Source organism: Cimex lectularius, unplaced genomic scaffold, assembly GCF_000648675.2.
Source record: "Cimex lectularius strain Harlan isolate CLEC.00 unplaced genomic scaffold, Clec_2.1 scaffold23, whole genome shotgun sequence".
In the NCBI taxonomy this organism is placed as follows: domain Eukaryota; kingdom Metazoa; phylum Arthropoda; class Insecta; order Hemiptera; family Cimicidae; genus Cimex; species Cimex lectularius.
Window position 1 is genome coordinate 50,475 of NW_019392690.1, and position 17,069 is coordinate 67,543.

A 17,069-nucleotide genomic window follows, 5' to 3' on the forward strand; every position below is an offset into this window, starting at 1 on the left:
TATTTGTTATTGTTTTTTATATAAGTGAAAAATAGATATTAATAAAAATTTATTCTAATATAAAATTATAACATTTTTTTTGTAAAATTCTTATGACTAAAATGGCAACAATACAAAATAGTGAAAAAATATATCAGTCCACATTACCATTACGTAATAAAATTGAACATACATGGATGGAATTGATTAATTGTTGATTGGACGGTATGTTTCCTTAGAATAATAATAATATTCATTTGCATATATAAATAATAATAAAACTTCTAATATTCTAAACATACTATATGAACACAAGCCAGTTATAAAGTAAAATAAACTTTAATATAAAAATACTTTATATTGTTTAAAACATAAAATGCAGTGCAAAAATAATTAATCTTTGTGCGATTTAATTTTTTCTTCTTCACATCTTTGATTAGTAATACTTCATGTATATCAGATCTAATGTTAACATAATAAAAGTATGAGAGATTTGTTATTTATTGTACTAGTATTAAGCATATGAGACTCTCTGTTCCAAAGCATCGCCTTCTTCGTCTTCCCAATCTCTCACTGGCCGTTGTAAGGCAGTGTGGCGCAGACGACACCAGCTGGCACCGAATCTTAGCATAAGCATTATAACTACGGCTATGAAAAGGGCCAGAACGGTCAACGGGGGCCAAAACACCTGCACTCCCATTTTTATTTTTTACAAATCACTCTCTCGCTTGTGAAGTTCTAAATATTCCTCTTGACCGTAGCCGGTGTGGTGTTCGGCCTCAGATGTGTCGTAGACTTGAGTCGGCTCGATCGCTTTCACCGTCTCCTCTAACTCAGTCAAATCAAGCGGTGGTTGGCGATACGGCGATTTAGTCCAAATTGGGAATATCCAACGGTTTCCTGGACAAAAGAGGATATTAATAATTTTTTTAAACAAAATTTGTAATTTCAAGATAAAAAAAGTCAACGTCACAGATGGGATTTGAACCCACAAACAGTACCCTGGAAGCTCTAGCCTTCTGAGCCACCCTGACTTTGATCCCAAGAGCATCCACTTTTCTATCTCAACAGATGGTTTTTATACAATTCAGGAGGTTAGAGCATCGAGGTACTGTTCTGAAGACTGTGAGTTCGAATCCCATCTGTGACATTGAGAGTTAAGATAAAAAATTAATGTCACGTGGGTTTGAACCTGTCTTTGGACCAATACCATGATACTCTAGCCTCCTGAGCCACCCTGACTAAGATCCCCCGAATTTGTGCAATTCAGTAGCTTCGAGCATCGAGGTACTGTTCTGAAGACTGTGGGTTCGAATCCCATCTGTGACATTGAGATTTAAGATAAAAAATTAATGTCACATGGGTTTGAACCTATGTCTTTGGACCAATACCATGATACTCTACTCTCTCGCCTCCTGAGCCACCATGACTAAGATCCCCGGCATTTGTGCAATTCAGGAGGTTAGAGCGTCAGAGTATGTTCCAAGACCATGGGTTCGAATCCCATCTGTGACATTGAGATTTGAAATAAACAAATTCAATGTCATAGATGGGATTTGAACCCACTGTCTTCAGAACAGTACTCTGATGCTCTAGCCTCCTGAGCCACCATGTCTAAAATCCCTGGCATTTGTGCAATTCAGGAGGCTAGAGCATCAGAGTATGTTCCAAAAACCATGGATTTGAATGCCATCTGTAACATTGAGTTTTTTTTTTTTTTTCTGACCTTACTTTATGCATTGGCCAAAGAAATAATTATATGAAACCCGATGAGGCGGAGACGACCAAAGGGGCCAGGAGGATTTGGCCTAAGCGGCCCAAGCCAATGCAGCGGGGACTGTAGGGCTTTATAAAAATCAAGCGTCCCGACAATGACCCCCCACTCACCCCTCGATCATAACCGCCTCACCCAACCTAGCCTAATCCTCCGATTTAAATTTCAATGCTACATGATACCAGAAAATCAAATATATGAGTATATATATCTATATCATTAGTACCAATTAATGTGTCCAAGTTGAAAGGCCGTTCGACACTTTTACACCCAACAATATTCCGTAATAAGTCAGCTCTCTGAACTTCGTACTCGTTGCAGATCAAAATTATGTGTTTGAGATCCTCAACCTCATCGCATGTAGCACAATTAGGCGTGGGTCGTAAATTTATTTTGTACAAATATGCTCCACATATACCGTGCCCTGTCCTAAGGCGAGATATAGTGGAGTAGAACGCTTTACTCTTACCCCCGACTGCAAACCAGGACTTTTGTATGTTGGAAAATATAGCTCGATAAAGTTTTCCAGCTTCCGGAGAATTGTACAAAACTTGCCATTTTTCTGAACATATTTTTTTAACGTGATTTTTAAGATCTCCTTTAGTAAAGCACATGTCAAGAGTAGCGCCACTTTCGGTAGCAGCCTTGGCCAGCTTATCCACTGTCTCGTTGTGGCAAACCCCCGAATGCCCTTTGACCCAGCATAACGTAATCTTTTTATTATATATTTGGAACAATTCCTGTAGTTTCTTAAGAACCTCGATAATGAGATATTCACATTTAGAGTTTAGACTGAAATTTTTAATTTTTTGAATGAGGCTTAGACTATCCGTAAAAATGCAGATTTTGTCTGACAAAATATCTGCGGCATATTCTAAAGCCTTGATTATAGCAACGATTTCGGCCGAATAAATAGAAAAATTTTTTGGGAGAGAGACTTGTTCATGATGCTTATTTAGGGGATCGAATAAAGCGCATCCTGTATTACCATCTATTTGGGAACCATCCGTAAAAATCAGTCGAAAATCAGGAAATAACCTAGTCACATCAGCTAAAAATTCCTTCTGCGCTTGTTGAGGAGGAAACTCGGAATAATCCCTGAGCGTGTAACAGTCGACTTCTCTTACAATTGTCTCGTATTCTAGGGTAAAAATAGGAGGTTTAATACTTTTGTATAGAGAGAATATAAGGGGAGTTAAAGAGAGAAAGGAAGAAACCAACAGAGGGGATTTCTTTTTTTGCCAAAACAGATTTGTGAGGTCTTTGACTACCAACTGATTGATTTTAGAAAATATAGGGCTAACTTCTGAATATAGCTTAATTGCAAAATTACCCGCCAACTTTTCTCTCCTGATCTCTAATGGAGGTTCACATACTTCTGCAGATAATGCTGAAATGGGTGTACTTGGTAAACAACCTAAAATTCTTCTAAGAAATTTATTGCGAACCGTATCCAATCGTTTCAGAGAGGTGTTAGAAGCCTGTGCGTACAAAATTGATCCAAAATCCAAAATAGCTCTAACAGTCGATCTATAAAACAACATACCTATATGTGGGTCCACTCCCCACTTTTTATTACTTATAGACCGCAAAATATTGTACAGCTTCTCACATTTCATTAACATATAAGAGATATGTGTATTCCACATTAATTTCCTATCAAGATGTAAACCCAAAAACTTTACCTGAGAAACTACAGGAAAGTTATACCCTCCTAGATTTTCACTACCACGGAGATCAATGTTCCTTTTCCTAGTAAAAGGGCATAAGAGAGATTTACCTTCCGAGATTGTGAGTACTCCAATGCTCTAGCCACCTAAGCTACTGTGACTTCAATCCCTGAAATATCAACTTTTCTATCTCAACATATCGCGTATTTATTCATTTTTTATTTTATTTATTTATTTTGATGTCCATACTGTACATCGTAAGTTCCATACAATACAATTATTCTACTTTGTGAATTGACGAGATTTAACTGAGTTCTTGAATATCATGCCAATTGTAGACGTGTACATACTTAATCAATTTCTGCTTATTTAACAGTTTCAGTTATACTAATTTTTGACCACAAGATTTGAGTTTAAAAAAAGTTAATGTCACAGATAGGATTCGAACCCATGGACTTTGGAACCATATTCCAATGCTCTAGCCTCTTGAATTACACAAATACCACGTGTTGAGCTAGAAATGTCGGTGCTCGGGGATTGAAGTCAGAATGGCTCAGGAGGCTAGTGTCAAGTGTCAAATCCGACATTGAATTTTTTAAATCTTAAATCTAATGTTCAAAAATTAGTATTTAAGAGGGGGAACTGAAACCAATAAATAAGCAAAATTCAAAAATTGAATATTGCATTTGTAATAGGGTGAATCATTGTGATTGTATTGTTGTAATTCCCTTAAGGCTTTATTGGTTTTTCAAATCCAATTAGATTTGATACCGCTTTAAACCGTAAACTGTATGAAATGAATGTGTAAAAAAATGTTCTCGTCTTGCCTTCAGTTTTGTCATTGAGTTTGGTTAAACATGATGGTAAAATTAATTAAGGTTTTTGTTGAGATAAAAAAGTGTCAGTGTCACAAGCGGAATTCGAACACAACCTCCGGCTTGATACGCCGCTACTCTACCACTTGAGCTATCATGACTTCAAGTTGTGGGTTCGAATCCAGCTCGTGGCACTGACTTTTTTATCTCAACAAAAACCTTAATTAATTGTAATATATTAATTGGTCAAGTGGACCACGAAATTAGTGAATTTAATGATGGTAAAATTTGAAATTTTGGTAATATACGCCATTATTGAAAATGTAAGTTTTACTCCATGGAAACAACCCATTTGGTGCACAATTTAAGAAGAGGGTGATCTCTGAATGGACAATACACAGACGGTTCCAGAAATTGGAAGCTGGTGACATCAGCCTCGAGAGGAAAGAGGGTTCTGGACAAAAATCGTCGTTTCACAAACTCTCTGAGGCAGACCCAACATTGGCAGATTGGAGTTTTCCAATCCATCATAAATTCATGGACTCCCAAATTTGTCAACATCTTTTGAAAAACCAATGACCTTCGGTTCATCAAAAGAATAGTTACTTGTGATGAAAAATGGATATTTAGGAAAAGCCCCAAGACCAAGAAACAACGGCTATACTACAATCAGCCCAAAAATCATCAAAAATATGTTTTTATCCAGCATTACGAGGATTAGTAAATAGAAATCGAGAAAATAGAGGTTTTGTTTCAACAAGATAACATCCAAACAATTGGATGTAATTGTGCTTCCCCTCACCCTGCTTACAGTCCAGACTTAGCACCTTCTGACTACCATCTGTTCCAGTCCATCTTCAAGGGAAAACTTTTGACTTTTTTAAACTTACCTTTTTTTAAACGTTTAACTTTTTAAGTTCAAAACCCAAAGAGTGTATTGTCAAGGAATCGAACATCTGACCTCAATATACACACAAACCATAGAACAACAGCATACACTTTGAGAATTAAAAAAAAAAAGATGTGTCAAAATAAAATTATTTTTTAAATTAGGAAGAAAAATGGTCATTTTTATGACTCACCCTTATTTCAAATTTGTAAATAACTAAAGAATCAAAAGTTTTTTTGTTTAAAAATAAAGAGTACTAAATTTTTTAACAGGTTGATAAAATATTATGCAAGGCGGAGGCCTGTTAATACAATTAAACCATTGTCCTTAATATTCTCATGGCCTTGGGAACGAGAAACGCTCCATGAGCAGTCCGGATAACCAATTACCTGTATTCGAATCCCTCCAGTAGTCCTTATGCTTCGAACACCAGCAAAAGAAAATGTTGAGGAGGAAAACGCCGAATCCGAATATCGTGCAGATTGTAATCGTTATGTAAAAAGCCGTGAAATCTCCAAATTCCCTGTGTGTCTTGTAAAGGGGGTTTTTCATAAAAGCGTTTCTGTCCTCATCGGAGAAGTCGCCAAAGGGTTTCGGTGGGTTGTACAGAGATTCAGTCGTCGTTCGCCCCGTAACTTCAAAACTACCTTCTGACATTCTAAGCTTACATCAAGCTGTAAACATTAAAAAAAAAAAAAACACGTTTATTTTAAATTGTTTACACAACATGCTCAGTAAATTTTGTGTTTTATAGAAAACAAATCAATTATCTCAAATTAATAAAATCTTTAAAATCAAAAAGTTTAAAAATCTTTTTTATATAAAAATGCTTTTTACGATTTTATTTATGATATAAAAATAACAGGAATATAACTATGCTGAGTGGTGAAAGTGTTTTACTTTACTTCTTAAATTGCAAAACATTTAATTGTATAAATTTGAGGAAGACTTACGTTTATTTAAGTAGATAAACTATGGGAAAAAAGAGTAGATATTTCACAGTAAATAAAAATAAAATTGACCAAAAAAGGGCGAGTGTATGAGACACACAACAAAACCGACAACAACGAAAGGAACACGCCCTCAAAGCTCAAAACGTTCGGTCTTTGTAGTGCGTGTAGTGTGTACTACACGTTTAAAAAGGAAAAAGCCTGCTTTACACGCCACCTGCCAGAAAGAATGAGAATACAATAACAACAGGTTGCTTATAACTGAAAATGTAAAATGTATTTATTTTATTTTTTAAAACATAAAAAGTACAATGCATACATACGCATATATAAGAGAAAGATAGTACAATATATATACATGAGAGAAGATAAAACTATTTTATTTTTATTTTTTGCGGGTCAAAAACCTAAAAAACGTATACAAAAGTAAGGAGAAAAAAATATATACAGTACAATGCTTATAACTAACTCAACATTAATAAAGAATAAAACACTAAACTATAAATCAATGAAAAAGACAATAAAATCTTTATAAATAAAACAACTTAAAGTTTTAATTAACCCTGCCTGTATGATTATAACAAGTAAAAATTATACAAAAAAATATGTACAAATAATATAATAACGCATTATAACTACACACAAAGGACATTTTTAGCTTTTTTGTAGCTAAATAAAATTATTATGCTTTAAGTAATTGGCGTTTTAATGAGGAAACAGAAGTATTAAATAAATCAACAGTATTGCAAATCATTCGATTAATTATGGTTTTTAGTTGAGATAAAAAAGTCAGTGTCACAAGCGGGATTCGAACCCACGATCTTTTTTATCTCAACTAAAAACCATAATTAATTGAATGATATTAATTGGTCAAGCGGACCACGAAAAATAGTGAATTTAATAAGTATTGCATATGTTGTTACATTCTATCATCATGCGATGCATCAGGGAGTAAAAATTTCTTCCTTTATATTCAATGAAAAATATTTTCTGATTTCTGAGGTGGCAAGGAGATACATAAAATTAGAGTTTACCAAGGATTTATGGGAAAGGTATACAATTATTAATTAATTCGAAAATAAAAATAATCTCAAAATCAGAAGATTCTCTAAGATCAGATATTTTGAAGTAAGATTTAATGGGAGCATGAGAGGATTTTTTTGTATTTTTTTATTTAATGGGTCAAAAACCCATTAAAAAAAAAAAAGTATACAAAAGTAAGGAAAAAAAAATATACAATACAATGCTTATAACTAACTCAACATTAATAAAGAATAAAACTCTAGACCATAAATCAATGAAAAAGACAATAAAATCCTTATAAATAAAACAACTTAAAGTTTTAATTAACCCTGCCAATATGATTATAAAGACTAAGAATTATGTATACAAAAAATATATAAAAATAATATAATAACGCATTATAACTACACACATAGTACATTTTTAGCTTTTCTGTAGCTAAATAAAATTATTATGCTTTAAGTAATTGACGTTTTAATGAGGAAACAGAAGTATTAAATAAATCAACAGTATTGCATATTTCAATTAATTAAGGTTGAGATAAAAAAGTCAGTGTCACGAGCAGGATTCGAACCCACGACCTTCGGCTAGATATGCCACTGCTCTACCACTTGACTTAAAGTTTTAATTAACCCTGCCTATATGATTATAACAACTAAGAATTATACAAAAAAATATATAAAAATAATATAATAACGCATAAATAATAAATATCTTTCAACTAAAAACCATAATTAATTGAATGATATTAATTGGTCAAATGGACTACGAAAATTAGTGAATTTAATAAGTATTGCATATGTTGTTACATTCTACAATTATTAATTAGTTTGAAAATAAAAATAATCTCAAAATACTTTCTGCTGCAGATAAGATCAGAAATTTTGAAGTAAGATTTAATGGGAGCATGAGAGGATTTTTTTGTATTTTTTGTTTAATGGGTAAAAAACCCATTTAAAAAAAAAGTGTACAAAAGTAAGGAAAAAAAAATATTTGCAATACATTGCTTATAACTAACTCAACATTAATAAATCATAAAACACTATGATATACATCAATGAAAATCTATATAATTATCTGTCTACATAATTATAACAACTAGAAATGGGGAGCGTCGGTGGCTGCAAAGGTTTAGGCTTTGACCCGGCGCTCATCACTGTAAGGTAAAGGTCCCGGGTTCGAATCCAGCGGCCCTGCATTCGAACCCAACATACAAATCCGAACCCTGAATTCAGTGTGCAAGAGTTCTTTTTTTTCAGGAATTTTTAAGACTGCTGGAGCAGAAAAATAAAATAAAATAAAATACAAATTGTGGGGTAATAAACTTCAATTTAAATAAGGAACTATAGTTCCTTCAGAAAAAAAAGAAGCTATTGTGTTTTTGTTTTATTATTATTTTGTTAATTAGAATTAGTGCATTTATAGTATTTGAATGTAAAGCCCCCCCCCTTCTTTAACCACTCTCTCATCCAGACTCTTTGTTTCCTTTTTCTTTTTTTAACACCAACATCCGACACAATAGAAATTATTACAGCTAAACATGCTGCGTTGCGAGACGCCATGTTACCATTAAAACAAGACAAAAACAACTATAGTTTGTAAAAAAAAATACGAATAGTGTATGGGGGACCTTGTTTGCACAACAGCCTGTTGTACAATGTATGTTTACACAATTTGATCGTAGGTGTATGGGGGGCTTAAGAATAAAAAAATAATGATGAGCCTATCTCTTACTGAGACTGTTGCTGGTCTGACTCCATTATTATTATTATTATTATTGGCCATACAAGCCTATGGGAAATGTTTAAGTTATGGAGTAAAAATCCGAAATTCTAATTAAAGAACAGGAAATTTTATAATTTAAAATGGGTTATTTGCATACATTTGGCCTTCCAAATTAAGAATTTGGATAATAATAAACTATATTTAATAGGGTGAGTCATAAAAATGACTGTTTTTCTTGCTAAATTAAAAATAATTTTATTTTGACATAATTTATTTTTTAATATTCAAAGTCTTGTCTTTCAAAGTCTTGTCTGTATAAGTCTTCATGTGTATAAACTTTATATATTGAACCGCACATTGTATTTTTTTCATTAAAAAAAGCCTGAAAAATGTGTACATAAGTTCATATATAGTAACATTGATGATAAACATACACCATACAAAAAAGTGTGTGATATTGGAATGCAGATAGAAGAAAATTCTTCGAAGCCTGAAATTCGAGGTGTTTCCTATTATCCGCTGTTCTCGTTAATATATCCCCCACAGATACCCATGTCTATTTTGCATAGATTTGAGGTTGTATAAATCAATAATTTCGCATAAAATATTTGAGAAAGAACACATTGGGGTTTTATGCTTGCCTCTCGGTTGAAAATGAACACTTCTCTTTGAGCAACATAACATATAAAGGATAGATGTGAGCACCAGGGTACTAATCCAAATGCCGTGGGTTCAAGTACCGTTCGTGACTAATTTTTAACCTGTAATGTTTATTCAATTGTGTTTTTCATAGGCCAACTTACGGTCAATTTTTATGTGTTTTTTCTAACTTAGTTAATCGATTAGTTTTAAACAGAATTAAATATCCGGCCACTTAACAATCAGAGGAATGGTTCAAAAGCCAGGAAAAGCTTACAATGGGGATGGACAGAATAGATGTCCCTGACTAATACTTTCTACGAAACGAACTTGAATACTGATGGCGTTGTTATTTTGGACTATTCTTAGAGACTGGATATATTTGAAGGGAACCCACTGACCCACATATGAACCCAAAGCCTCAGAAAAATTCTGTATCCAGGAGAAAACAATATGCAACATATAAGCATGTCACAAATTGAATTTATTTGAAAGCTATGCACAATGGGAAAGTTCACTAACGGATGCAACAATTTCTATTCATCCAAATCAAATGTGATCTTTTTTTAAGGAAACAAATACAATTTTATGTATAGTACCCCAGGGCAATAGCTTTATTCACCATGCAATTTATTGGCAACTTAGTCGTCATTGGTAGTCATATATACTACACTGCTTGGGGAAAAAATTAAAAAAATCCCTATACTACTATGCTATGAACCTAGTCTATGTATAATATAATAGTCTAAGTATGAGTCCCTAGTTTAAATAAATAAATAATAAATATAATTACATATAAAATAAATATAAATGCATACTTAAAACATATGCACACACATACACACATATATTTACATCAAAACTTAGAATAAATAGGTACATAAATACATGAATAAATAATATACAAAAAATAAAATAAATTAATTAAATAACTAAGTTAGGCGTTAATATATTTAAGCCTCGCATTGAGGTCCCATAGGGTGTTCCACATTTTTGTCCGATATCTTGAACTAATCTTATGGCGTTACCAGAACTTCTATCAAAAAATTTTGAAAATTGGATTCTATGAACTTGCGCAGAAATTGCACTCTGGAGTTTGTGTGTTTATCTATCTTGGTTGCTGATGGGCTGTTAGTGCATAACCGTAGGCACTTATTTTGAGTTCTTTGCTTGTTATAATTGGTGTTATAAGTTAAGCCCCAAGCAGCTGTATTGGCCTTACTATCATTTTGTACATGAGCAACTTTTGAACACTCAACTGGGACTCTCGACATAAGAGTGCGATCTTTATTTTTACATGTTTTTTTTTTCCTTTTTTGTATTAGTTTATTGATAAGGGCTGTATACGTTAATTTAGCATCTAGCCGAACACTATGGTATCTTTATTATGTGCAATCTTTATTTGCAAACATCAACAGGTTCACCGTCAAATCCAAATAGGAAAAATATAAAGATTTTATGACTAAAGACTTATTTGGATGGTTCATAGCACAATCATTGCTTAAATTCCTATTGAATATAAAATACTGAACACCACTTGCAACATGTCCGAGATGTAGTACTCCAGCAATGCAAGCTTTTTGCAGCAATTTGGGATGAATGAGGTATAAAAAATCACGGGATTTAACATTGCAAGATTCAAATAGAAACAGATTTACTCTCCAAAGACCGGGTCATGAGTGTCCGGGTACCCAGACAATTCAAGAATGAATCGATAGTGTAATTTTATCCGTTTATGACAAAAATTACAATAAAATCATGGAATATTACAAGTTTAATTAATCAGAAACAAGTAATTACATAGTAAAAATGTTACTCGTTGCTGATTTGGGTTGGAAAGGAACAAAGACAGAAACGAGGCGTCGAAAGACGAGTATAAATCGATGATGAGTCGAAATCGTTGCCAATGTTCGTTATCCCTTCCAAGGTATCGTTCCGAGATCGAGGCACAACCCTCGCTTACTTTTTACCGGCTTCGAGCGTTCGAGGTAACCTGTTAACCGTTCCGTTGGCGGTTTTTCATCCGTTGCCCCTTGATTTTTAACAATTGTAAATAATTACCAGGATACGATTACAAAGAGCCGCAGCGCAATGGATGGTGAGCTATGTTCAAACTTTCAAATTTACGATTAAAACCTTTATTTAACGATATTTTCGTTGTCGGAGGTTATAGCGTTGGGAACGTGACTTTTGTCGTAAAACGACGTGAAGCTGTAGTCAATTGAAATACATGTTCAGCCAGCAGAAATTGGACAAACATAATTTTCCATTCACATTAACGATCTGTGTTCAATTTGTTTCCAAAGATACATCTTGCCAGGAATTTAAGCAATTGATAATATGAATATATATATGTACCAGTTGTTTCTACTAAAAAGCTCTAGTCACAGAATTTAAATTTCAGTTAACTCAAAAGTTGAGCTTACAGAAATGTGTCAAATTTCATTTTCCATTCACATTAACGATCTGTTAACAATGATACATTTTGTCAGGAAATTATGCAATTGGTAATATACTAGTTGTTTCTGCTGTCATGCTCTAGTCACTGAACTTAAAGTTCAGTTAACTGAAAAGTTCAGCCTACAGAAATGTGTCAAATTTCACTTTCCGTTCACATTAACGATCTGTGTTCAATTTGTTTCCAAAGATACATCTTGCCAGGAATTTAAGCACTTGATAATATGAATATACATATACTAGTTGTTTCTACTAAAAAGTTCTAGTCACTGAACTTAAAGTTCAGTTAACTGAAAAGTTCAGCCAGCAGAAATTCGTCAAACAATTTTCCGTTCACATTAACGATCTGTGTTCAATTTGTTTCCAAAGATACATCTTGCCAGGAATTTAAGCAAGTGATAATATGAATATACATGTACTAGTTGTTTCTACTAAAAAGCTCTAGTCACTGGACTTAAATTTCAGTTAACTCAAAAGTTCAGCCTACAGAAATTTGTCAAATTTCATTTTCCATTCACATTAACGATCTGTTTCCAATGATACATTTTGTCAGGAAATTATGCAATTGGTAATATACTAGTTGTTATATACATGTACATATACTAGTTGTTTCTGCTGTCATGCTCTAGTCACTGAACTTAAAGTTCAGTTAACTAAAAAGTTTAGCCAGCAGAAATTGGACAAACATAATTTTCCATTCACATTAACGATCTGTGTTCAATTTGTTTCTAAAGATACATCTTGCCAGGAATTTATGCAATTGATAACATGAATATACATATACTAGTTGTTTCTACTAAAAAGCTCGTCACTGGACTTAGATTTCAGTTAACTCAAAAGTTCAGCCTACAGAAATGTGTCAAATTTCACTTTCCATTCACATTAACGATCTGTTTCCAATGATACACTTTGTCAGGAAATTATGCAATTGGTAATATACTAATTATTTTATACATATACTAGTTGTTTCTACTAAAAAGCTCTAGTCACTGAACTTAAATTTCAGTTAACTCAAAAGTTCAGCCTACAGAAATGTGTCAAATTTCATTTTCCATTCACATTAACGATCAGTTTCCAATGGTACATTTTGTCAGGAAATTATGTTCCAACACCAAGAAACCGGCAGATTAATTTCGACGGGGAACTGAATATTTTATTGTATATGGTCAATTATGGCCACTAAACAAATATGGATTTTACTGTATTAATTAAGGTTTTTAGTTGAGATAAAAAAGTCATTGTCACAAGCGGGATTCGAACCCACGACCTTTGGCTGGATACGCCGCTACTCTACCACTTGAGCTATCTTGACTTCAATCCACTCGGACATCAACTTTCCATCTCAACCTCACCTTTTGAATTTTCCCTCCTTTTTGCCAATTTTCAAAGGTCTTGTAATCTATTTGATTCTCGGCGACAAATGAAATGGCCACACTTTAGTGACGATGTACTTCATTTTACTTATTAAATCCATTAGATTTCGTGGTCTGATTGACCACATAAAATCTTTCAATTAATTAATCTAAAGATGGGAAGTTTGTGTCCGAGTGGATCGAAGTCACGATAGCTCAAGTGGTAGAGCAGCGGTGTATCTAGCCAAAGGTCGTGGGTTCGAATCCCGCTCGTGACACTGACTTTTTTATCTCAACTAAAAACCTTCATTAATTGAAAGATATTAATTGGTCAAGCGGACTGGCATCTTCCGGATGATGAAGAACTTCTGGACTTCTTTTTTTGAATTTCTTTTTCAATTTGAAAAATTGATCAAAAACTTGAATTTTAAAACTAGCCTTTCATTTCTCTGTTTATGCTGATTATTCATAAGCTCAGGCAGTGTAAATGGAACCTTATATCCAATAAATCCCTATGTGCCAAATTTTAAATAAATTTTATTTTTTTGGGTAATTTAGTTATTTGGTTAATTATTTCTAAGCTCCAAACCACATGTAGATTTTTAAATTTTAGTTTTCCTAATGTATTTATTTTTTCCAGCTTCTGAAGGAGATCTGTGGACTCCTTACAAGGAGCTCCAGTCTCTTGTTGAAACCGCCATCTCCAAGCCGACCGCACAAAACTTCGAAGACTTAAAGAAAGCATTGTACAAATACCGCCAGAACTTCATAACACTTTTGAAAAATCCAGTAAATTTTCGCTTGAGCAATATTTTCTTATGAGTTGTGTTGTTTTAAATGAATTGTCATTTTAGCCCAAAAATCAAAAACAAAGAGATGAATTAAATAAAGGTGTCACTGAAGGGATTGATCTGCGAGGTATCGGCCATACCGTACTCCCAAAAGATCTCGTAGCCGAGGCGATAATACTGTCAGATATGTTCGATCTCAATGAGTACCTAGCGTTGGATCTTCTTGGGACAGGCAAGTCAATTTATTAATTTGCGGAACCAAAGTATAAGCTTGTATAATAATAAATTTAAATATATTAAATTAATCTGTTTTATTTTAGCTCAAGAGCAAATGCCAAATTTCCCAGAATTACCACGTGGTGTAGTAGCAGTACTTTTGTATTATGACGGGCGAAAATCTCTCGTCATGTCTCTTAGAAATATAGTGCAAGCTCGCCAAGGCAATCTGTGGACTGTAGAAACATCTACAGAAGTTTCAAATTTTGTTACAAGGTATACAGATGAACTAATGCAGGACGGGATCATGGCAAAATTGTTATGTGAGTTAAAAAAAAAAAAAAAAAAAANGTAGGTTTCAGAAAAACATTTTCTTTATCGTGCCAACGTTTCGATCTTTTATTGAGATCATCTTCAGGGCCTGGGATTTACAAACAATGTTTACATTTAACAAATACATTTAGGATGTGGAAAAGTGAATTTATACAATGCAAATTATATTTTATATTCAAACAAAGTATTTCTACTCACTCAAAGTGTTTGTCTTCTGTGTAATTGTGCCATCTTTGCGTGTCAACACGACATACAAGTGTCAACACGACATGCAAGGATGGCACAATTACACAGAAGACAAACACTGAGTGAGTAGAAATACTTTGTTTGAATATAAAATATATTTTGCATTGTATAAATTCACTTTTCCACATCCTAAATGTAATTGTTAAATGTAAACATTGTTTGTAAATCCCAGGCCCTGAAGATGATCTCAATAAAAGATTGAAACGTTGGCACGATAAAGAAAATGTTTTTCTGAAACCTACATCACACCCGACCGCATCTCACGATATCTGAATAACGGTTACTAATTTATACACATTTATACATAAATTAATCCATATTTGTTTAGTAATCATAATTGATTTAGTGATTCCAATTATATTTTTTTAAATATGGCAAAAAGAGGGAAAATTTGATTATTTTCAGAATTAATTGGAATAATTAATATGGTCAATTATGATCACTAAGCAAATATGGATTAATTCAATAATAAGAAGTAATTACTTCACTATCAGCTCCCTGTGACGGAATCGAATCGTGATTCAAACTTATAACTATGTTCTATTAAACAACCCTGCTTCCTCCAAAAATCAAAACAGGAGACCCAGGTGGCATTCTTAGTGCTCTCTATATGGAGCAAGTTTTTTTATTATTTTTTTATTTTTATTTATTTATTTTTTTTAAGAGGAAAAAAAACATTTGTAAGTTCGAATGCAGGGCTTCAGCCACTGATGCCCTTACAGAATTACGGACTTAGATGGAAGAACAGGATACAGTTTGAACAGTTTATAAATCAAATTGATTTGGAAATGTTATTAAAATAAATATTAAATGGTAATTGTGAAAATAATACAATTTAAAAAAAAAAAAAAGTTTAACGGTAACAATAAGATCTTTAAGACTTTATTGTAGTAAAAGCCGTCAATAAGAATAATGCCTAATAAATTTAAACAATAAAATGAAGTGTTAAACAATTTTTAGTTCTTAATGAAAATTTGTAATCATGGGAACAGATAATAATACAAAACATTCCATTGACTATGGGAAAATAAAATAGGCCTTGGCTCAAAAGTAAGTGCCCATGTATCAACCTCGCATCCTTAATCTGGGTGAGGATGGTCCCATTCCTCTGAGGGCCATTTATTGACTCTGATTCGTGAAAACTTCTCTGCCGATCCACACTACCACTTTTAATGATGTTATTTATTAATTTTTAGTGTCTGTGAGAGGGCCGGGCCGGATTCGGTGGTCATATCTGGAGGTGGGGTGTCCTGGCCTAGCCAACTCGCCCATCTTTTCATTACCCCCAGACCATGGACAATGGAAAGCAATAAATAATAATAAAAATAGCAATTCACTAGTTTAAGTGGTCCGCTTGACCAATTAATATATTTCAATTAATTAAGGTTTTTAGTTGAGAAAAAAAAGTCAGTGTGACGTGCGGGATTCGAACCCATGATCTTCGGCTAGATACGCTGCTGCTCTACCACTTGAGCTATCGTGACCTCGATCCACTTGGACACTAACTTCCCATCTCAACCCCACCTTTTGAAAAATGGAAAAAAGGAGGGAAAATTCAAAAGGTGGGGTTGAGTTGGGAAGTTAGTGTCCGAGTGGATCGAGGATGCAGCGTACTCTGGCTGAAGCCAATTTGGCCGCTCCTTTTGTGATTTGATGCGATGTTGCTAAGAAAATGGCAGATTTTTAAAGCACATGATTATTGTAGATTCAATTATCTAGCATGATTAACACAAAACATCCAGGATTGGCTAATTGGAACGTAGTCTTTCACTATGACAATAGGACACTCCTCCACACATCATTAATGACTCTGAATTAATTATAAAATATAAAGATTTGCTTGGGGTTCCACATCATAATTCACTAGACATTAATACCTTCAGATTACCAATTATTCCGATCATTGCAGAACTCTGAATGAAGAAAACCTTCGTGGTCAAGATCAAAAAATTTCAGGATCAGTTTTCTACCATTAAGAAGTTTTATGAACGCATCATAATGTAATTGGTAAACAGAAGAGGTTATTAATAAAAATTATTATCATTAATAAAAATTATTATCATTAATAAAAAGGGTCAATGCAGAATTGATTATACTATGTATATTCAATAAAATGTATTCAATTGTACGCATAAAAACTGAACTTATGCTGTTTCTGACACATTTTAGAAGCATAAGTTTCACATAAAATACACAAGAAAAATCAATAT

General features: G+C 33.3%; 2 protein-coding genes across 2 annotated transcripts; one reads left to right on the plus strand and one right to left on the minus strand.

The window, feature by feature from the left end:
- Positions 1-32: 32 nt before the first annotated feature.
- On the minus strand, positions 33-6,241 carry LOC106665117. Its single transcript, XM_014391332.2, has 3 exons — positions 6,081-6,241; positions 5,517-5,801; positions 33-879 (listed from the first exon to the last, which is right to left on the minus strand). The coding sequence occupies exons 2-3, from the start codon at positions 5,782-5,784 to the stop codon at positions 689-691; spliced, it is 459 nt and encodes a 152-aa protein (XP_014246818.1). The 5' UTR covers positions 5,785-5,801; positions 6,081-6,241; the 3' UTR covers positions 33-688.
- A 5,158-nt stretch (positions 6,242-11,399) lies between these two features.
- LOC112126576 (nuclear pore complex protein Nup205-like) lies at positions 11,400-14,635 on the plus strand. The gene is made up of 4 exons (XM_024225887.1): positions 11,400-11,562; positions 13,914-14,062; positions 14,128-14,296; positions 14,385-14,635. The coding sequence occupies exons 1-4, from the start codon at positions 11,556-11,558 to the stop codon at positions 14,633-14,635; spliced, it is 576 nt and encodes a 191-aa protein (XP_024081655.1). The 5' UTR covers positions 11,400-11,555.
- The last annotated feature ends 2,434 nt before the right edge of the window (positions 14,636-17,069 follow it).

Bases quoted from the DNA above. Each gene is read 5' to 3' on its own strand.
- LOC106665117 (XM_014391332.2), bottom strand. From the start codon at position 5,784: ATGTCAGAAGGTAGTTTTGAAGTTACGGGGCGAACGACGACTGAATCT. The intron at 880-5,516 runs GTAATTGGTTAT...TCTTTTGTCCAG, and splicing joins CTGGAGGGATTCGAATACAG to GAAACCGTTGGATATTCCCA.